This window comes from Prionailurus viverrinus, chromosome D1, assembly GCF_022837055.1.
Source record: "Prionailurus viverrinus isolate Anna chromosome D1, UM_Priviv_1.0, whole genome shotgun sequence".
NCBI lineage: Eukaryota > Metazoa > Chordata > Mammalia > Carnivora > Felidae > Prionailurus > Prionailurus viverrinus.
In genome coordinates this window covers 75,689,596-75,712,917 of record NC_062570.1, presented here as the reverse complement: position 1 = coordinate 75,712,917, position 23,322 = coordinate 75,689,596, and the positions used below count along the sequence as shown (strand labels likewise).

The 23,322-nt window shown below is 47.7% G+C and overlaps 1 protein-coding gene and 1 pseudogene across 10 annotated transcripts in view; one reads left to right on the top strand and one right to left on the bottom strand.

Moving 5' to 3' along the window:
• The window catches only part of NAV2 (neuron navigator 2), a 741,507-nt gene that overhangs the window by 221,627 nt on the left and 496,558 nt on the right, over positions 1-23,322 (bottom strand). For 9 of the 10 annotated variants that reach the window (XM_047878314.1, XM_047878307.1, XM_047878308.1 and 6 more), the window contains 2 exons: positions 15,762-15,834; positions 5,859-6,117 (listed from right to left, as the gene is read on the bottom strand). In XM_047878314.1, the coding sequence (XP_047734270.1) occupies positions 5,859-6,117; positions 15,762-15,834 (332 nt within the window). Of the gene's footprint in view, positions 1-1,114; positions 1,184-5,858; positions 6,118-15,761; positions 15,835-23,322 lie in introns of all 10 variants that reach the window. The other variant, XM_047878316.1, reaches the window with a different exon arrangement.
• On the top strand, positions 12,238-12,632 carry LOC125176601 (40S ribosomal protein S15a-like; annotated as a pseudogene).

Below are 23,322 nucleotides of genomic sequence, written 5' to 3'. Positions count from 1 at the left end.
AACTAACTTCCCAGACTTTAGTTTTCTTATCTGTAAAATGGGGATAATAACGGTGGCCGCATGAAAACTAAAGTGAGGATTAAGATAAGGCATTCAAGGGGCGCCTGGGTGGCGCAGTCGGTTGAGCGTCCGACTTCAGCCAGGTCACGATCTCGAGGTCCGTGAGTTCGAGCCCCGCGTCGGGCTCTGGGCTGATGGCTCAGAGCCTGGAGCCTGTTTCCGATTCTGTGTCTCCCTCTCTCTCTGCCCCTCCCCCGTTCATGCTCTGTCTCTCTCTGTCCCAAAAATAAATAAACATTGAAAAAAAAATTTTTTAAAAAATAAAAAAAAAAGATAAGGCATTCAAACTGATGCATAACAAGCATTCAATAAATGTCAGCTCTTGCTGCCTTTAAAAGAAGAGTAGATCCCAAAGATGTGACTGGCATTTTCCATACCCTGGAATCGGTCCTTACAATATGCAGTAAATGTCAAACTCTGTGTCAGGAGAATTAGTTAGTGAGCAAGACTAACTTTTATTTTTAGGTAACTGAGGCAACCTCTCCAAGGTACAAAGAGCATCCGGAAACGAAAAGGAGACACAGCCACCTTGCTGCTTTGTCTCCTCCGACCAATTGGATTCATGCTTTGGGTGCTTTAGAACTCAAGAGAAACCAAACCCGCATTAGTAATTTTAGCAATAACAGCAACGATAAAAAGCACAACACACATAAAGGAGGTGCAGATGACGTGGGATCAGGGCCAGGCCAGAGCAGGGAGCCAAACTCATCATAAAACCACCACAAAAACCACCTAGAAACTTACCTCTCCCTAAATCAGAAAGGATTTTGATACGAAGCAATGAAAGCCCAAATCAATGAAATGCATTGATTTGAAACATTTATATACACCTTAACGCCAGCCACACACACTCTGACACACACATTCCCCCTTTCAATGACCCCACAGGCACTCTCCAAACTCTCCCACATTGGGTCATTAGCCAAAGCATGTTTGGTTTTCTCAAACTGCAAACATGAAACGGGCAGAGGGACCAAAAGGAAACTTAGCCAGAACAAAGGGATCAATGAGTTGGGTTGAAACCATGCTTTGCAGGACACAGAGAAAGTCTAACCTAGAGATCTTTTTCTGACCCAGAGTGAAGCGGATGATTTTGCTTTGAGAGGAGTCCTTGGATGATGCACTGCATGACAGGAAAGAAAAAAGTGGGAGAGATGAGGGAGGGGAGAGAAGATACGTTAGACACGCACATCACTAACGGGAGTCCGTGACAACGAGGACGCGCCTGGGTTGCCCTCTGCCCACTTTTCCCGTAATGGGCAGCCTTCCTTCTGAGTCTGGCTTTTCTGATTTGGTGACATTCCAATGTGAAGCAATTGCTATCAAGATTATCTAAGAACATTTGATTTCTTTTTTTTTTTTTCGTTTTTCTCAAGACCAAGTATCTTTTCTACTACCTGTGACATGAGGCTGCCTTCTTCCCGCAAAAAAAAACACTGAAGCGCAGGATCTTGGACACGTAAACAAACTTGACAACTTTCCCAGAGCATCTAGATGCTTCCATCTCACATGCTTCTTTTACCAGGGTGCTTTTCGGAAAACGTGTCATAAAATGTTGACCCAAAACAAGGGTACAGATGTGTACAAGTTTTGCTGGTCTTGGGAATATTTGCTCTCAGTGATACAGAAATGTTCATTTAAAGTCTTATGAGCTTGTTATATTCTAGATTTTGGACCGTAAGTTGGTGTAATGAAGAATCTTGATTGGGCTTCATCAAAAGGTAAGCTCATTTACTGCCTTGTGAAAGGAGAAATATTTATCTTTCTTGTATCCACACACCGTATACCAGGTTCATCCTGTACCAACCTGTGTTTCTCAACACACATTCCCTGGAACCCTAATGCAGTGATCTGAGGCGGGAAAAACAATGTTGGTGTCACTAGACTCTGAAAGTAAAGGAAGAGACAGGAGAGACGGCAGGAAAAAAAAAGAAAATCAACTGTCTGGATTTTTCCTAAACAGCTAAATATTGATAATATGTAAGGCAGACACAGAGGAAGAAGGAAGCGAGTCTTGGGAAGTATGCTCCTCTCCTGGACTCTGGGACTGGTGAGGAATTTCATGAGGTAGAATGTGGATCAAGTTCTCGGCCTCACGCAGATTAACGAGAAGAGAGGAGGTAAACGTGAGCCTGCATTTGGCCATCATCGAGGAGTCGCTCTGATTCCCTCATGCCAGCATCTCGAATTTCCTTTGCCAGTTTCCATGAGTCCTTTCTTAAACAAATTTCATGGAAAAGCTGCCAAGTTTTAATATTTGCTACCCCATGAGGTACAGTGTTTAGGCATATTTGTATCTGGCAGAGTTCTAACAAAGGACTAAAACAAACCTGGCGTTTGGGGCTTCCATCAACATTTGACACTGATGATCAAGGGCCCAAGCCATTACCCTTGGGATCGTGATTATCAGAGACAGAATCTGGGATAGAAATACAGTGGAACTAAGCCAGTGATGCCCTATTACCAGTCTTAAATCTACAGCCAGAGTGTAAGCAGGAGATGTTAGACCCCTAGAATTTGAGAATAAGATTGTCCTTTGGAAGTAAAATGATAAAGTATCAGTATATAATGGATGAAACCAGTTGTCTGCAGAAGTAACCCAGTCTGGGCCAGACAAAGGAGGAGTGAGGACACCGAGCAACTCTGAAGCCCAGTCCGTGTCACCACAGTGCAGAGTCAGGGGGCCAGGATGGGAGCAATCACTCTGGAATAAGTGGATATAAAAACCTGCCTTAAGTAAGTTTGGCTGCTCTTTAGGTAAAGCATTTATTAGTAGTAGGATTTTTTTTTTTTTTTTTTTTTTAACTGGGAGATGGGCGTCCTGACTGGGACATCTGGTTCTTTTAAGAAAACAAACACTTACCATGGAAATGGGTGCCTCAGGCTAGCACAGCTTAGTGACACAACCCAGGGTTTCTCAACACATGCTCCTTGGAATCGTATATGCAGTGAGATGCTCTATGAAACAAGTTCCGTGGCTGAGCTGGAGGAATGCCTTCTACAGCCTCTTCTGAAGAGTCACAGTGCACACGTGTTCCTCTCTCAGGCTCCCTCGTCTCAATAAATAGCGCCATTTACCGCTGCTCACGCTGGAAACCCAGCAGTATCTGGGATTCCTCTCCCTTACTCCAGACAGGCCATCTATTCGGTCCCCTTGGCTCAACCTCCTGAAGTGGCCCATCAACATGTCAGCTCCACCCCTTGGTTCAAGCCACTGTCATCCGGAGGACTACAAAAGCCTCTTAATAGTCTTACTCTCCAGAGAGGAGATAAGTTATTATTTTTTTAACTGTCAGTTAAATCAAGTTTCTCTCTTGCTCAAGACTGCCCCCCGCCCCAACCCAGTGGCTTCCTGTTATCTATAAAATGAAATGCAGACTCTTTACCCAGTTTAGCTAGCACTCTGTGACTTGGCCTCATGGCCAACAGCACTATGCAACTCCAGGGGCCATCGGTCACACTGTCTACCATGGAAACAAGAGGCTTTGCTTACAGGTACCTTATCATTTCCCACCTCCCCTCACCTACTAAACTCCAGCCACACCAGCCTTCTTTCTGGTCCTCCAAACTTCCAAGCATACTCTTACACCACAGGGCCTTTGCACCAGCTGCTTCCTCTGGCTGATCTATTCTACACCTAAATTTTACATGGTTTGCTCAGTGTCATTCCTATCTTCACTTTGGTATCATATCCCCAGAGAGAATTTCCTATCAGTCCAACCTATCAACCTAATCCTTCTGAATCCCATCATCTTATTGTAATACCACTATCTGATATTTCTCTACCCTGTTTATTTGCCTTCTTCCTCCAGTAGAAGGCAGCGAGCGGGCACACTGGTAATCTCATCCATGAACCCCAAGTGCCTAAAACAGTGCCTGGCACACAAAAGGCATTCAGACACTAAATAAATGAATGCATATAGCAGATGCAAGGATCTGAGTAGACCTGTCTGTATGAACAGTTCTAACAACCCAACCCAGATTATTTACCAACTTTTCCCCCTATGAAACCCCTTCCCTAGGCAAGTTACCATCAAGGGAATAACCACTCTGTAGAACATAGTGTGGGAAATGATACCCTGATCATTCAATCACCCAGGGCCATCAGGGACCTCTGATCAGAGAGTGGCTCTCACTCTGGTGGTTCTTCAGGGGAGGGGTGCCAAGGCTTGCTGCCTGGCTGGCTGTTCTTCACCACTAGTCCAGGCATTTCTGCTAGTCTACAAATTTCCATAATGTAAATTGGATATAATTAGACAATTAATTAGGGGATCTGATGGACAGCACATCCATCATGTTGGTTTTAACACCATCATGAATGGGAAATAGCCCTTCTCGCGGGGAGGAAGATGCCGCAACCATCTATAAGGCACCTGTCTTGTGTGAACCACTCTGTGCTTTGCCCAACTACAATGGGCTGCTAAGCCTAGTGATTATTAACGCTGGTGCTTTGGGGGCCTGGAAAGGAAAAGCCATTACTCTTTAGCACATAGTAAATGAAATCAAGCAATCAATTTCATCAGTGACATCCAGGTTTGATAACAAAAGGTGTACAGCTTTAAACGACAATTACTGTGGACTTTTCTCCACACAGTTTTGATTAGGAGTCAAAAACTTTCTAGTTCCTGGGGCAGCAGCTGGTGGCTCAGTGGGTTAAGCGCTGGACTGTTGATTTCAGCTCAGGTCAAGATCTCACAGCTCCTGAGTTCAAGTCCCACATCAGGCTCTGAGCTTACAGTGTAGAACCTGCTTGGGATTCTCTCTCTCCCCCTCTCTCTGCCCCTCCCCTGCTTCCTCTCTCCCCAAAATAAATAAATAGGGGTGCCTGGGTGGCTCAGTCAGTGAAGCGTCTGACTCTTCAGCTCAGGTCATGGTCTCACGGTTTGTGGGTTTGAGCCCCACATCGGGCTCTTCACTGATAGGGCAGAGCCTGCTTGGGATTCTCTCTCTCTGCCCCTCCCCTCCTCACACATGCAGGCTTTCTCTCCCTCTTCTCAAAATAAAGTTAAAAATAAATACACAAACATTAAAAAAAAATCTTTCTAGTTCCTAATCCCCTCCTTCCCCCATGCCCCTGCCATTAAAATGCAGGTTTTACAAGGCGATCTTCTGCAGAGCTGTTCAGGAATACACCTATGCCCCCTGTAACACGGTGGACGTAAGTACCCTGATGCTCTGCTTACACGTCACCCTACAGCAAGTCCCGCTAGCAAGCATCGGTCCCCCTGGGAGCATCAACCAAACCTGAGCCCTAATCCTGTAACACTGAGGACCACCCCTGAGGCTGCTGCCAGCCCTTTAAGGTTAACAGAACCCAGTTGCGGGCCCTCTCGGGGAAGGCGGCTGCCCCCTTCCTTGCTAGGCATCTGTCATCTTCCTTCTGTGTTCTTGCTATCTCTTCTCTGGTGAAGCAGAGGCGTCTGCTGCAGAACTCTAGCCTCCGCTAAGTAAAACGACTCACACATATGACATCGGATACCCAGCCTGTAGGCAAACACGCAAAGCAAGTCTGAAGTCTATTTTCGGGGCTGTTTCTTGCACAGGAGCATGTGCATAATAGGCCAGTGCAGCTAATTAGCTCTGGCCGCTGGCCATCGTGACCTATAAAAGCACACATCTCCGCCAGGCACAGGAGGCAGCCCGCCGCATCTATTTCAAGGTCATGCTAATCCCCCGCCACCAGTAGTTCTCAGCCCTGAAGAGGCCCAAACGAAAAGGCATTCGCCTAGGCTAGCATTCGGCCAGTGTGGAGGATGACCCACGAAAAACAGAATTATCCGTTGGCGAGGAGCCCCCACCTGGACTGCATTTCAGCTTGTGCTTTTGACTGCTGATGTGGCGCTGGCTGGAGAGGCTGGCCCGGGGCTTGGGGAGTGGCCGGCACCTGTTGCTGAAGAGTGCCAGCCTGGCACTGGGAGGGGGCCCCGGCCGCCTGGGACGCGGCAGGCGGCAGTGGAGCAGGGAGGTGCTGCTTCTGGGGCTGCTGCTGCTGCTGTTTGTACCGGGACAGGCTGAAGAAGAGGCCTAGGATGGCCTTGAGGTTGCCATTCCTGATTTCTGCAAGACAATAAAGAAATTCTTTTAGAGAAGGAGTCCCATCCTGGGAGCCCTTTCTTGCTCACGAGCCTAGCTTCTCGAGGATAGGACCGAGTTCCTGCACACTTCATCGCCATCACCGTCGATCAGAGTCGGGCCTCAGCCACAAAGAAATTAGCTCCCTCTCCCCCACTGGGATTAGAGCGGATACGCCAGGCAAGTTTCAGCTGGATGTCTGGCAAGTGCCAGGAGGAAATTCTCAGCAAGGACACAGCCAAAAAAAGTCCGAGTCCCGAGCAAGACTGTGCTTGTTCTCAGGCAAAGCAACCAATCCGGGACAGAGGTGCTCTCGGGCGCTGGGGGAGATTCATGGGTCTCCACTCGAGAGCTCAGCCAAGTCTGTGCTCTGTGCCGTCAGCCACGTGTGAGTGCCAAGCGGCTCCTGCCCCCCTCCACCAGCCTCCCTCTGCTCTCCCCGACCGCCCTGGCCCCGGACACACGGCTCTGTGTCCCTCTCGTCCACTGAATCACTAACTTTAATTTCGCAAGGGTCGGGGATAGGACTTGCTTTCACAGAGAACGCACACAAAAAATAATGTATTAAAAAAAAATGAAAGCAGAGTGGGGGTGAGAACATTTTTATTCCAGACAGGATTTTTTAGATGTTAAAATGCATTTGCCTCAAGGCATGCATAAAAAGCTGCAGAGAAGAAATAAAATATTTATTCACAGGCAGAAGCTATGGATCGAGGGTGTTTCTCCTTGGGGAATCCCTCCTTTTATGTTCTCTTAACACCAGATCCAATGGCTGGGGTCTGAATTGATCCTGAGGGTGAGGTAATAGGGCCACCCAGCCTGAAGGACAGGAAGAAGGAATCTTAGGGGCTCCCTCTGCTTTGTGTCAACCTAAGGCTCAATTTCCTTCTCTTAACTGGTCAGGGGGGTGGAGGAAGAAGAGTATCTCCTGTTTGGGGAATGCCCATGTCCAGGTTAGCCCCAGGCAAGGAAGAGACCGCTGATAAAGGAGCACAGGTTTCCTCCAGCAGCAGTTGCTGGGCAGAGGGTATGAATGGGGTCCTTTCAGAAACAAGTCCATTCCCTGCGTGCCTGCCAGTGCCCTGGGCGTGATGATGAGGCCAGGCTGAATGACTGCCAGACTCTGAAGACACAGAGATTGCAACTGATGATGCAAAGACGTGGGTTCCAGTCTGGACTCCAGTATGTACTAGCTGTGCAACTCTGGGAAGTCACTTCATCCCTGGGCCTCGCTGGCCTTATGGACGCAGCTTGCCCCATCACACAAGGTTGCTCTCGAATCCAGTAAGAGCGTGTCTGTGAAAGCAAGCCGCGAACAGTGAAGTCTTTCACTGGTCTTGGTTACGAATAACTGGAGCTCCCAGAATCCTACAAGGAGATTGCCATACAGGTCCCAATCCATATGCCTTAGACATAGCTTTACTAAGGTCATCTTATAACTTACCATGCAATCCATGATAGTTTTTGAGAGTGAAAGGGGGAAGCTTTTAATTGTGTCAGCACAGGTGTAAGCCAGGATCGATCTGGCCAAGGAGGAGGCTTATAAACTGTCACGTGCAATATGGGGAGAAAGCCCCATAGATCTGAGTGAGCTCCCCCCGCACCCCCCGTTTCTGAAAGGAGTTCAGCTTTAACCCTTCTGTGCTGTTTCCTTCTCCATGCTAAGGAAACCAAAAAAAGCAGCACACACACCCCTGTGGCTTGCTCGGTTTCTGCTTCTAAATGTTCCAACACACACATCAGGGTCACAGAACGTGAGGTTTGGACGGGATGAATCAGTTGGCTCTGGAGGGTGAAGTGACACTCCCGTGGTCACCCAGCTGGGCACTGATGAGAGTTGGGAAATAATTTCCCCTCAAAATCAAATTCAAGGGAGGGGGAAGGTAGAGCTAATCATGGAGATTGGTGAAATCTATGTAAGACTTGCTTTTCGTGCCTTTTATAATTGTCACGTTATTAGGTTTGTAATAACAAGGACTGCTACTAATTAGTACGTATCAGGTTAAGCTCTTTATGTACATGAGTTCACTCAATCCCTACAACCTGGGGAGTGAATATTATTGTTCCCCTTTATAAGAGAAACAGAGGCTCATAAAACCTTATGACCTCTCCAAGGGAATAAACGCTGGAGCTGGGGTTTGCGATTTGAATCTAGTTTTTTCAGCACAAAGCCCAGTCTCCCAACACTGTGTAACTTGGCTTACTTGTATACCCATCATATGTGGTAAATTTAAAAGTGCACCGGCTAATGTTTTATTTATTAAGCTAGCTGGTGGGCATCTAAGTATTCTTTATTCTTCTGTAAGTGTTCTATTATGGAATGTGCCAAACATTCCACAATACTTTTTTTTTTTTTTTTTTTTTTTTGACCCATGGAAGAAGAAACAAAGGAGGGAGGGAGGAACTAAAAATTCAGCACATCCCGGGGCTGATAGTTTGTCCCTTGCAAGAGGCAGGCATGTCCACATGAGCACCTCATAACAGACCAGCCCAACCCAGGGCAAATGGAGACAGCTCTGTCATATTCTCTACCTACTGTGGTTGCGAAGTCACTTCCTATTCATATCTCAGCATTTTTCCCTCAAACGTTCTGTCAAAGAGCACAGTTCTCCTCCAAATAGACTTCTTAGGAGGGAGCATTTTTATTACAAAGATCACGGACTTCTTTCTAGAGCCAGGAAAACCTGGGCTGGAATGTCTACGGTTCATGTACAGACTGAGTTTTCAGAAGACTTAAGCTCTCTGAGCCTCACTCTTTATCTTTAAAATGGGCCTAGGCCCCGCTGCACCTTTTACACAGGGTTGTTAGGAGACTTAAGTGAACATTAACTGGCGAAATGAGTACGAAACACCCAGGACACTGCCTGACTCTACTTCTCCTTTTCCAAAAATATAGCCACTCTACCTCTAGTCTCCTCAGAACCCACCACCGGGCTCTGCCCCTGAAGGAAGCCTACGAGGCTGTCCATCCTCCCTGCTCTTCCCCCCTTGATGCCGCAGTGACAGGCTTCAAGAAGGAAATTAATCGTGAATAATCTCCTATTAGAGAAAAGTCGATGGTGAGCTTCCGGTTCTTTAAACGGCCTTACTGAGGCGTAATCTGCATCCATAAAAGTGTAGAATGATTTTCAGTAAATTCTAATCTTACACTATTTACGTCACCCTGAAAAGGGTCCTCGTGCTTACCTGCAATCAACTCCCAAGCCCCTTCCCAGGTGATGCTGAATCTGCTTTCTGTTTCTGCAAGGTTGGGCTCTTTTAGACACTCCCTATAAATGGAACCATGTCACATGTAGCCCTTTGCACGCAGCTTCTTTCAACTTCGCATGTTTTGAAGGTTGCTCTGTGTTGGAGCGGTTTTCACTGGCTTGTTTCTTTGCATTGCTGAGTAATACCCTATCGTATGGATGCACCACGCCGTGTTTATCCGCTCATCAGTTGGTGGACGTCTGGACTGTAATTTTCTTTTCAGAGCACAAAAACTAGAGAGTGGTAAATGCGCTGTTTGGGGTTGGAAGCCACACAGTTTATGCCATGGGTGGTCTATAACAGACAGTATCCAAAATAGCTAGAATTGTATCCTTTCCACATTTCCAAGTGGCATGTGTCTGTGTTCTAGGAGGCCTCCTAAGTAAGCCGGCTGCACGGGCAGTCTAAAAAAATCCATCAGCCCACAAAAATGTTTCCCTCCTGACATTTCCCAAGGTTTGGAAAAAGAGTATCATTTTGTGTCTGATCAACTATCCTTACTCTCTTGATTTCTAGAGAAAGAAAGAAAAGAAGAAAACAAACCCGTAGACCTAGCTAGAATTGATACTAGCTAGCTAGTATCTAAACCAGCATGAGAACCCTGACTGCATTTCTCTGCTTGTGGCCACGCCCATGTCTAATGAATAAACTGCATAGACCATTTTTCCATTTCCATTAGGATTCAGTATCGCCTTGACTCTTAATTCCCTTGGGTACTGGCTGATTTCTTTGCTCCCCCGGGCTGGTACAAATCTGCACAGATGTGGTAGGAGATGTTGGGCAGGAAAGGGTAGGAAGAACAGAGTTCTCTGCTTGCAACATTATTTAAGAGAAATCTCAGGCCTGGTTTACAAAGGCACCAACACTGGAATACTCTAATACAAAGAAATCTGCTTTGGAAAAAGACTGATTGGGAGCCAAAGGGAGGGCTACCTTGGACCAGACCGCAGAGTCAGAATTCCTAACCAGTTCCCTTAAACCACAGGGCTGTTAAGGCTCACCCAGCTGATTCGGGACGTGGATCCTGCGGCCATCTGCATAACCGACATTCACCACATTCCTGCAGCCCTCCTGTGTACTGCTCACCAAGCCAGTCACAGGCTTCCTGACCAGGGAAGTGGGATGAGGGGGTGAGTGACACAATCGGTCCCACTCACTGCCAAACGGGTGATGTGGGTAGGAGGAAACGGAAACAATCAACCTGCTGCTTTTCTCCTAACGGTCCAGAAAGACCTTCTGCTCTCTGGCTCAGAATAAAAGGGGGACAAGCTCAGCATCTAGGTTTCTGGCCAAACCGGGTCTGAGCTCATCAAGTCAGCAAGCAATTTCACTCCAAAAGCATACACTCCTTCCTGGAGGCGCCTGGAAGGATCTTCCTGCCTCTGTCTCTACTCCACAAGGTTGATAAAGAGCTAGTCTTTGTTCCTGTCATATCACTCATGCTTCGTCTTCTGTCTCGATTTCCCTCTACCTGCCTTTCCTGTCTGGTGAATGCCTATTTATCCTGTAAAGCCCAGGGGTTAATGCCACTGCCTCTGTAAAGCCCCCTGACCGCCTCAGAGAGCTAATCACTGCCCTTCTTTGGGCACTACTGTGCACGTACTGCTCAGCTCTTGAACATACCATTAGCACAACTCTCCTACTAATTGAAATTAAAGTTCATTCTGTACGACTGACACTATGCCTGGCATACAGGATGTGCCCAGCAAACGTTTGCTGAACTAAATAGGATATGCCTCATCCCCAGACCTTCTCTGTGATAGGAGGATGGGCTCGGGGCCAGGTGTTGTCAAAACTCCTAAGGATAAAGGCCATCCTTCCTCACAGGACGGGTTTACAGACAGTCATGACAGGTGGAGTGTGTGCTGGGAGGGGTTCAAGGGATCTTGAACATCACCTAGCTTAGGGTGAGGCCCAAGCTCACAGGATTCCAACAGGTTTCCAAGAGCAAACAGATGGGCCCAATCTTCTGGAACACAGAGGGGGTAGGAGGGCCTAGTCCAGGGGAAGTGCTCCAAACCAGCAGTGTCTCCATGGGGATCTACTCTGGAACCAAGCTCTCTGTGGTCCTCTAACAGGCAGGCTGGGGCAGGGCATGATCTGCTGTGATGTTCCAAGGGCAGGTACCGAAACCCTCCCGGGGTTCCAAACCCTGCTTTAGTCACTGGAAAAGGGCGGAGAAGTACCTATGGGGCTTTCCAACCGGTGATGGTTCTCATCAGAGGAGGAGCCTCGGGGCACTCAATAGTCTTCAAAAGGAAAACAAAAAGCATTACAACTGCATTATTTCTTTACACAGTATAATGCTTTTCTAGTTAATTATGCAGGTGGTTAGAAGTGTGGGCAGTGGGGAGTAGCAGAAAATACCAGGTCTCTGAAACCGACGTGAGTAGCTTAGTCACTCCTAAGTGGGCCTCCCTTTTCCCACGTGGAATTTCAATCTCTCTGGGCCTTAGTTTCCTCATCTGTAGAGGATGGGGATAGTACGATTATTGATTTCAAAAAGTTGCTGAGGGAATTAAAAAAAGATATACAACATGTACACAGCACTTAGCTCAGTGACTGATACATGGTGGGTTCTCCACAAATGGCTTCTATTCCTATAATTTAACAGTATGTTGAGTGAGGTTTCCTGTAACCCTCAAATTGTAAATAAGGCCCATTTGAGGATAAAAGTCTCTAAGTACCCTTGCTTTATAAGTTTAAGGAGCTGACAAAAGTTGGGGCCAGTTACCTTCCCACAAGACTGCATGAGTCCAGAATCAGTCTTACTACCAAACACCATGATCATCACCCAACCCCAAGAGTCAGTGTAAGAAGATCTCGAGGACTCCTGCCATGTTTCCGTGCTGCCACATGGCATGCATTAATGTCCTGGCAGATGTTCTCAAGAACGTTAACAATGCTGAAGAGAGAGGCAGGTGCCAGGTTCTTATTGCGCCATGCTCCAAAGTCATCGTCCAGCTGACAAACACGGTTGATGATGAAGCACGGTTGCGTTGGCCAATTTCAAATCGTTGATGATCACAGAGCCGGAGAAATGGCTGTGAACCTCACACGCAGGTTAAACAAGAGTGGAGTGATCGGCCCCAAATTGGATGTGCAACTTAAAGATCTAGAAAAATGGCAGAATAATCTGCTTCTGTCCCACCAGTTTGGATTCATGATACTGACCATCTCACCAGGCATCGTGGACCAGGAAGAAGCAAGATGAAAATACAGGAGGGAAAATCCTGGGATTCTTTTTCTAAGGATGTAATATATATGTGCAAATAAAATGCCTCGATGGACAAACAAAAACAAAAAAACAACAAAAACGAAAACCCCAAGATCTAGATGAGAAAGTATCACAGAGTGGGGGAGGGTTGTAATGTCTGATGGTCACAGAGACCGGTCATTTCCTCCTCTCACCGAAGAACAAGAAGGTGGGTCCCTGTGCTCCTTGAAGACAAAGGAGGCACCAAGAAAATCACTCCAAGTCGGGTGCTGCATTCCGGTCCCCAATTGGACATCTACTCAGCACAGACTTGGCAGACCTGCCTCTTGGCCACAAAGTTGGGGATGAAAGAGTTGGGAGAGAAAGTGTATGGTGGGGGCTTCCAGGTGACAGAAAGACGGTTCCACCTACTGCAAGTGGAAGATGGTGCCCACGCCTTCCTGTCGGTTCTACAGTGCAGAATACAGGGATGATGAGACTGAGGTCTACGGTCTCACTGAGACCACCTTAGGTGGGGACAATGAAGGCCTGAATCAGGGGGATGGAACATAAATGCTACCCATTGAGAGTGAGCCAGAATTGCCGGGCAAATCGCAAGAAAGGCTCCTAATGTCCTGGGAGCAGCAGGGGATCGAGTCCACGGTTAGTGGGGCATGCAGAGATTCCCACGTGGGGAGAGTGGCAATTATGTCCACCCAAGAAAATGGCAGCAACTTCAGCAGAATTCTGCCTGCTCTCTCTGTCCCATCCTGGAGGCTCAGGCGAAAGAAGGAGGGGAGGCAAAGAAGTCATTAGGCCCTCATCACTCTTCAATCTTCTTAAACCCACTTGCCCTGGGGCACAGGGGTGAAAAAAGAGCTTTGAGTCTGAAATTAAAGTTTAGAAACAAACAAAAGAGTCATAAGCACTGACATAAAACTGTTCTAATAACTAACCATGACTGACAAGTTATGTATTCTGGCCAAGACATCAGCAAGTGAGTCTCGACAGCAGGAAAGATGGGGGGGGTTCGACATCACACAGCTGGGGGCGGTTACTGGAACACCATGAACCCACTTCACAGGTATGCCCCAATGACTGATACCTCAGCACACGGGTTACACTGTGCTCTTCTAGGCTCAGAGACCCCCAAGGGTCACAAACTAACGTGGACAAGGCGGGGACAGAGTATCTGTATGATACTCAGCCTCTGTGGGCTGCACATTATCTTCTGACGTTCCAGCCTACAAAGTTCTAAATCTTTTCTGATTTCTTTCACCTGCACACAACATGCCTAGACTTTACCCATCTGCTGTCTCAAAGGACACCATGAATAGGAGTTCTGAAATCACACAGACCTGGGCTCACACCCTGTCTTCCGCTCACTAGCTACAGGCCTTGAGGTTGTCACCTGCAACCTCTTTAAGCCAAGGTTTCCCCAAGGTTTCCCAGTTCAGTTGTGAATGCTGGAGCTGCTGCATCGAAAAGCCTTGGGAGCACAGGGGGTACCTGTTTACTCAGCAAGTATGTGAAATAGATAATCTATGCCTGGATGTATAAAGAGGATGGTGCAGAGGGACAAACAAGGCAGCAGGACAAGGCAGAGATAGATGGCCGGCTGTCACCTCCAGGCCACAGGAGACAGAGTCCACCCCCTCCCCCACTGCCTCAGCCCTTTCTGCCGAGCAGGACTCTGAAACTCCCTGCTGATGCTCTGCCGGTGGGCAGAGGCCCGGGGTCCAACTCCTTCCACAAACTATGAAGAGTGTGTCCCAGACACCCACCAGCTAGCACAAGAACTCTGAACCAGAAGGAAGTGATATTCCTTGGAAAGGCAATTTGCATCTCTGTACTTACCCATGGAAACACCACACCAACACCAACACCCCCACGCCCCGGCAACTTGTGTCGCAAAGCCCAGACTCATTCAGCCCGGAGCTCCTCCCCACAGAGAGCTCATTCCCCAGGGAGAAGGAACCCTCCAACCACCCCACCCCTGCCAGAGCTGGGATTGGGGCTGACCACCCAGCAGCAGCAATGGAGACCTCTGGAAGGAGTGTGTCCATCCCTCCTGACCTGGGGCAGGCCCAGCATAGGAGAGGTCGCGTTCAGAAACGACGAGCCCACGTGGCTCCAAGAGTAGCCACCCGGCCCCAATACCGGAAGAGACTACAGTTCCAACAGCCGGGAAAACCAAGCTTGCACCGCAGGGCAAAGACAAGGAACGGGCCCCAAACAGATCACGCTGGCAAACTTACCTGCTCCACTGGGCTGCTTCCTTCCTCACTGCCCGCCCCCTCCCCACCCTGACCACCGGAGTCGATGCTACCAGGCATCTTTTCAAACAGCAACCTTGCTAGGGAAAAGGTGGTGTCATCTGAAGCCCAAACTGCTTTACCTGTTCTGGGAAAACTGGAGGCAGGTGCAGCCTAAGGAGTTTGGGAGGATGCCGGGGCCTGTGGCAGCGTCTGAGCTGGCAGCTGCTTGTATTTACAAACAGGAGAGAGCAAAAGATTCCAGGGTGAGATGTTGCCTGAGGCGGCTGAGAATTCGGACCAGCCATCTCCAGACCGATACCTAATTGAATAGCAAACCACCAGCACAAGCTAATGTGCTAATTAGCCACCCAATTGGAGTTAATTAAAAACTAATCGGGATGTCAAAACGTAGCATCTCATTAATGCATCACGTGTTTGGGGTTTGGTTTTCTTTGAGCTAGGAAAAGTGCTGCTGCTGCTGCTGCTTCTAATAAAAGTCAGAGATAAGGATTGGGCGTTTTTCCCTGGGAACTGTACAACTTAAATATGTGCTGTGGCTAAGTGTTCTCTCTCCCACAGATAAGGCCTGGCTTGATAATTAACTGAATTGCTAGCCGGGTGAATCGGATCAGTATTGTTTGATTAAGCCCTTCTCCAGAGAAGCAGCTCCACCGCTGGTACCCGCTCGGTGTGGCAAACACGGCCAGCATGGTGGGCTCTAAGTTCCTGGAGTGATTTGGGATGTGTCAAAAAGCTGGCATCCTCCGGTCTAGACAAGCATTGAGCTGCCTTAAAACCAACAGGAAAACAAAAGCAGAAGAGCCCACAAGCACCCCTGGACTGAGCTGTATTCAAGGCATCAGTAAGTAACAGGTGGGCGCTTCTGACGATGAGAAGGCAGCTTTAGAACCAGCGCTCTGACTCACCTTCTGCAGACAGCCCCTGGATGTTTATTCCCTTAGCTGCCAGGAAATTCAAGCAGGCATCTATGTTTTCAATCTAGGGGGAAAAAAAAGAACGACATACACTCAATCAACGTTCAGCCTTCTCCAGAGCCATCTTTTATCAGGAACAAAGGGCTATGTCAGAGAGAGGGTTCATGGTGCATTTGCAAAGATTCACAACAAGCAAAAACGACTCGGAAACAGCAGATGAATGGACGGACAGAGGGACGGGTGCGGGTCAGGACTCTTTGTCTGTACTTGCACAGGAAAAAGTTACCTAATATCCCAACCACACAGCTCCAGAAGTCGAGGCCCTGGCTTGCTCAGGGCTGCCAAAAATAAGCAGGGTGGAATGAGTCCCTATGTTCACCACTGTCACTACAGCTATCCTGAAAATTTGAGCAGCTGCCAGAAAAACGGAGTGGGGACGAAGGGGGATACCGGACCCACCCGTCCACCAGCAGCTGGGAGGAATTTCCAGCATGGAGGCGGCACACCGTCAAATGGGAAAACAGTGAATGGGAGTTTCGGCAGGGCCCTGGGCTGCGTTTACTCACAAAATTCTCGGGACGGCAGGCACTGCAGATGACGAGGGAGGGCTGTGACAGAACGAGCCCCTCTGTCCTTTGTGTTTTCTGTGACAAGAAGGAACCCACCTGCCACAGTCTGGAAGGCCTTCCAGGCCTGGCAGGGCTGATGCCACGGCCAAGGGCAAGCTAACATCCAGCCCTCGGGAAAGAACAATTAGGTCATTCCCAAAGGTCTGATTTGACTTCAGTTGTCAGGGCTAATGATTTTTTAGTCTACAGGAAAATGTTCAGGCTCGATTAACGTCAATGGTGACCATAAATAAAAGAAACTGCTTTTGGCTTGGCACAAGGATCTTTGAACTAACTGCAGTTTGCAATCCACAATGGAGAGCCTCCTCACCACAGCACACCCCCCCCCCCCGCCCCCCGACTTCTTGGGCTCTATCAGCATTCTTATGAACTCAAATAGGTGTTTAACCCATAAAGTGGATCTCAAATAAATGACCATCTTTCACAGTGTACCTGTGACCACTCCCCCACCCCCAAGTGGTATTCCGAAGCCTATTTCACCAGGCACAGAGCTAAGCGTCTACAGTGTAAGAGATCTCACGAGTAGAGTAGGGCTCCAAGGCAGTCTTCCCGAAATGCATGTCTGGCATCTTCCTTCTCTGCTCCTCGTCTGCAGACCTTCCGAGCACTCTATTAAGCTATGGGCCACCTGAATAAAACCGCCCTGGTTTTACAGACTCCAGTACACCCGGAGCCTGAGACTGCTCTATCCTTTTTTTTTTAAGTTTATTTATTTTGAGAGCGAGTGAAGCAGGGGAGGGGCAGAGAGAGAGAAGGAGAAAGAAAATCCCAAGCCGGCTTCATACTGTCAGCACAGAGCTCCATGCAGGGCTCAATCTCACGAACCAGGAGGAGATCATGGCCTGAGCCAAAATCAAGAATTGGATGGTTAACAGACTGAGCCACCCACACACCCCCAACCTTGCAGCTTTTAGCACAGGTTCCCAACTCCCTCCCAGCCTCCAGCTCTCCCTCAAAGATCCTCATCTGGGAGGTGTTTTATCTCCAGGCAAAGGGGCAAAATGCAATTTCCTGCAAACTAAGTCAACGCTGATGCTATGAGCAAGGCCTGCCGCCACTGCAGAAAGCCATTTCTTATCAAGGCGAGTGCAAAGGGGGGTTGCTTTCAACTCTTCCTTCCTTCCACATCAGAGCGACGGCAGTGACAACCAGGGGCTATCATCTTAGAGGGAAGAGGAAGGGGAAAGAAGGAAGAGAATGGCCAGGAGGGCCCCGTGGAAGGTGTTCTGAAGGCATCTGCTTACATTTGTAACTAATGAAAATTCTCTCTCTAAATGCTCTTTCCCCATTACAAAACTCTGCTTTTGCTAAAAATAACCATCGGTCCTTAATTCCTCAAGTGTACACAAAGGTAATCTACCAAAACCACACCAGAGGATTCGTTGCCCCCACAAAGAGGCACGGATATTTAAATCATGATAGAACTATAAAATTCTTCTGCCCCTTTTTTCTTTGAATAATCCTACCCTACTTTCTTCAGTAGATCTTGCACACGGTGGACTAGTGAGGCTTTGGCAATTAGGTCCCCACAGAAAACGAGAAAAAGAGAAAGCTGACCACTGCTGAATCTGTTAATGTAAAATCAAAAATAGTACACTTGGTATTTATCCTGGCAAGCACAGGTGTGCAGGCATGGGCAGGTTAAGGTTTTCAAGAACAGTGCAGCACAGTGACATTGATTAAAAAGAAAAAAAAAAAAGACACCCACCAACATATTCAAGAAAAGTACCACTCTCCTAGAACACTGTAATTCTATAGAAATTCCCTTCCAAAGGGCATAAAGCACATTTACTTGGCACATTCACGGAGCAATTCAACACATTTATCACTTAAAGTACATGGTCATTTCTTCCTGCAAGGCTAACACTTGGTTCATTTCGATTTGGCCATCTACTGGGCTTTCTTTTAATTTAAGTTCTAGTAAAGGAATGAAGAAGTTTAAATAGGTTACCTAGACTACTTTTTCCTCCTGTTGCTTTTGAAAATCCCTATCATGCTTTCAAAGATTTCATAATTTAGATCAGTTCTCTACAGGGCAGGGAGAGTGGGAGAGAAGGGGCCATAGTTTCGCCATCCCCAGGGGGCATCTGCCTACATTCTGTTATCACGATGTGGGGGTGCCACTGGTATCTAGCGGGTTAGGCCAAGGAGGTTACTAAACATCCTACAATGCACAGGACTGTCCCCCCATAACAGGAAATCCTACCCAAAATGTCAATAGTGCTAGGGATGAGAAACCTGAATTATAGGATTTTCGTCATTCAATCAATATAATTAATTGTGTAGATGTCTGCTCTGTTCCAGGCACTGTGTCCGATTCTTCTCACCATGTTGGTGCAGAGTCCTCCTCCCTGTCCAGAAGCCCACATTTACATAACCCTTCTCTTTAGGGTCCAGAGGGCCAACCAACACACCCCCCAACTCATATCCATCTCCGGGAGAATCAGAGCATATGAACAAAGGAAGCACCAGGATCTTCATTAGGCGAAGAGAGAAGGCTTAAGGTCATCAAGAATGCTTTCTCCTAAAGAGGAGATAAAACAGGGAGCAATATTTGGATGGCTGGGTTGCACTCACTCCTGGAATATGTTAAAACTAAAAATAAGAACTCGGGTCATCATTTAAAAGACGATTCATAAGCTCATCAAGCGCCTTGAATTTGTTCCCCCTCCACTATGATTTCTCTGCTCACAGAAGGAGTTCAAAAAACATTCCTCAAGCCTCAAATCCACTCTTTAATAATGTTCTGTTAAGGTTAAAAATCACTCCTGACAAGGCTGCTGAGACCCACGCTCTTTTCATCTGCACCCCAGGAAGAGAGCAGGGCTGGGAAGCAGAATAGGGTCAGATGTGCATTCCAACCTCCTGGCTTCACTTGGAAGGAGATCAGAAGGGGAGAATGTTTCTTTGATCCAGCCTCTCTTGTGATTAAAATTCACCTTAAGGTTTTCTTCCAGTACCATACAGGTAAACAATTTATTCTCCTGCCCTGTTGAAACTGCAAACTGCCACCACACCAGGTAAGGGGCATGTCCCGGGCACTCATAGCACAAGGGTGTCCGCATGCCCATCTTTAATGAGGCTCATGGCTCATGTGCAATCCAGACCTGCAGTGTGAGAGGCAGATCTGGTTAAAGTTGGGATACAGAGTGATGGGAAAGGCTCTTAACCAGCAAAGTATGTAAATACAACCCAAGTTGTTCATTAACACATAGCAGCCAATATAAACTACTTTCCAAAATTAGCCAAAAAAAAAAAATCTTTGCAAAGCCGGACATTCCAATGTTGCTGAGCAGGGGTGGAAAGCTGCACTTCACACCGGGTGAGAAGGCTGTCATAGTTGCTACCGTAGAAATGGGTCCAGGAGCTGTGAGATGGAGTTCCTGGAGTTTGGAGCATCAGCTAGGGTGGAGCGGGGAAGCCCAGAAGTGAGACCACAATGTTACTTGGAGACCCTGGGAGCAGAAAGAGGTTGGATAAGGCACGTGTGGAGTAAAGGGAAAAAACAAGACTAAGATGCATTTCCCAGTCTTCCCTTTGTTTGGGGCCACACAGGGCCTCCACCATGTGCATCTGTGAAGATCTGGGAGAGAAAGGCTGCCATGGAGGCTCTCTTGCCGTCTCAGCTGGTATCTCCATCCCAAAGGTGAATCGTTTCTCAACCACCTTGGAACTGGAGACATGCAAGGCAACTTCCATGCACTGTGTCTGTTGTGGTCTTTGTTTCCCACTTCCAAGAGCACATCTCCACCCAGGCCAGCCAGAGAGCAAGGAAAGTCAAAACAAATGCCAAACAACTGGAAAGACAAGGGGGAGGGACAGAAGGCAAATGGAAAACTTTGCATTTCAACCATGATTAAGGCTGGACTGGGTCTCATGATAAAGTAAAATATGCAAAGCTCGAAAGAACTGCTGTAGATCTCCTTGGTAGCTTAGAGACTGATCAAATACCATCTGTTGTGGCAGTTGTCATGGCAGCATTTTTCTCTGAATACCAGTGTAGCTGAGTGCAAAGCGCATGAAAATGATTAATGCAAACGAAGACCATCTCTATGGGCACCACCACGGCCAAGGGGAGGATGGGCTCCAGGCATACAGGTAAATGGGGCACTAGTTTTCAGGAGTTAAGAGTGTCTCATCAGGCCCCTTAGAGATCTCCATCCTGAGAAGAGAGGCAAACAGCAGCCGCACTCAAGTCAGGCACGGTTACAGCCATTTTCTAGAAGTCATGAAATACGTAAAGCCTAGGCAATGGAAGATCCAGACTGCAGACAAGGCTGAGTAAGAACCTGCAGGTTCTGGGGACTGTAAAAACACAGTGCAGCTTCTTCATGAGCCCCACACATCTGCTCAGCTTCCTTCCAGAAGTGTGACCCTCACACCTGGCACTGCTACTTGTCATTCATTAATCCATTCCTTGACCCATATTCACTGAGCACCTACTGGATGTCAGGCAATGTGCGGTACTGCGTATACAGTGGTGAATAATCCCTGACCTCAAAAGAACCTAAAGTTTAGTGTAGGGCACTAGGCACTAAGTCAATGCACAAGTAATTATAGACAACATCTATCATGTACAGAAGACCGGATCTAGCCAGGGGCATGGTAGGTAGGTAAAAATTTCTCAAGGAAGAGACAGCATGTAGGTTCAGAGACAGGACTTTTTGTTGGTCTATTCACTGATGTCGCCCCAGGCACCCAGAACAGTGAGGACCCCATCGCAGATATTCAGGACGATTTTGTTGACTGATGGGAAATTTGAGCGGAGACCTGAGTTAGCTGGACACAGAGCGGGGAGAAAAACCACACTACACCTAGCGAATCTAAGACTCAAAAGCTTCCAGGCAGGATGCAGCATACCACGTTCTGGCAACCAAAAGGGAGCTGACATGGCTGGCAGCCAGGTGGCAGAGGACAAGAGCTAAGAGACAGGACACTGAGCAAGAGCAGAGGGCCGGCCACATGGGGCCACATTCAAGAGCTGACAGGAGAGAGAAGGCAGAGGTCCTCCTAGGTGTTAGGGAAGCCTTGAACCATGTCACCTCCCCAACCATTACCAGGGCAACAGCAGCCAGACCAAGCCCTTCTGATCTGAAAGCTTGAAGATGGGCTATTTTGTGTCAGGGATGGCTCAAGCAGCATCCTTGATGTGGGGGCTCCAGTGACATCCGGGCTGGGCATGGAGACAGGGAAGGATGGGAAGGGAAGGTCAGCATCTGTGGTCACATGTCCTAGGAAGGTCTGCTTCCTATCCAACAGGCCTCCGTGCCTTTCTGACACTCCCTCCTCTGCCCCTTTCCAAAAATAAAAATAGAAAAGAGGAAGGAAAAAAAAAAAAAGAAATCCAACCATGAAACCAAATCAAAAAGCAAAATGAACTTTGGGGAAACACTCTCCTAAATGCCCATCTCATCTGTGGTGTCTCTTGCCTCTGTTCCTAGGCCGTGGCCTGATGCAGGATCTGTCCAGCTGAACTTTTTTTTTTTTTGGACACCTCCATCAGTGTTGGAGCCCAGCATGATCCCATGATCACAAGGCTCGTGGGCCACAATGTGGTCCTGGAGACAACAATCCCGTGAGACAGAGCTGGTGGGGCCTAGACATTATAGTTTTCATTTTAGGAGACCCCAGAAATGGGAGTCATGTATGGTGGTACTTCGAATTATCTCAGGTGGAGAGATATTCAAGAGCATCTCCCCTTGTGAGTGCCACAAGCTGCGGCTAGCTTGGCTGATGCAAGAAGCCATCCTAGCCCAGTAGCACGAGGGGTTCCACGTCCTGTGTCCCAGCTTTGGCCATTCATACCAGCTCTCGCTTTCTTGGTGCCTTTCAAACAGCTGAAGAATGTGGGACTTGGGAGCTGGATGGGGCTTTGGTTCCTAGGTCTGTTCTTGCTAGTGCTTTGCCCAGCTCCTTCCTTTAATTTGGCAATGTTATCCACCTTATCGTATATGATATTTATAACTTCAGCTGAGATGTTGTCAAGAATTCCTTAAAAAAAAAAAAAAACTTTATAGGAGTCTCTCTGCTGTTAAGGCACATGGCTAAGTCCATATGGATACAAAAAATCCTTTCAAGGAGAAACAACAATCGAAAACAAGAATCTCAAATTCCTCCAGTGATTATCTTTTTCCACTTTGCTTCCAAATGCTTAGACTATTTCATTTTCCTATTACACTCTGACTTCTCGATTTTTCCCTCGAGACAAAGAGAAATCTGGAAAGGGAGGTATAGCTCAAATTCTAGAAATCAGTCCTTACTCTGGAGGCTCCCATAAAAAAACACCTACAGCTGAACTCTGTAGGGATGAGGGGGAAGTCCTCTGGGCATCGGCATGGTCAGAAAGGCGCACAGATGCCCCTGGGTGCGTTTATCTAGCACGCCATTGCCAACACCATTTTCCCTGCTCCGGTTTCAGAGGAATGTGGCCTAACTTCCTAATACTCCCCAAAGGGAGGAGCCTAAGCACCTCCAAGTTAGGAGCTGGGCCCAAATGCTAGAGGGAAGTGATTAGGGCTAAGGAGTGGCATTCAGGGATGTATCCCAGGTTTTTGAGTCAGACAAACCTGGCCTCAAATCCTGATTCTGCCCCTGATCTCCACTAAGTTACCTCCATGGTCTGATCTGTGGAATGAGCATTAGAACACCCATTGCACAGGGTGGTGGAGGATATATACGTGGTGCTTCCTAAGTGCCCCATAACTAGCAGTTTTTGTTACAGTGTTGTCATTTTTGACAGGACATCCCTGTACTATACTTCTAAGGCTATGACATGCCCATGGCTATGTGTAGAGCTGGCCCCTGACAAAGCAGAGAGTTCGACAAGCTTATTACCTGGGCTGCCTTCCGTTTGCTCCTGACTTTCCCCTCAAGCCCAGACGGAGACTCTGGGTCCTCTCTATCACCTGATGTCGGGCCTAGGT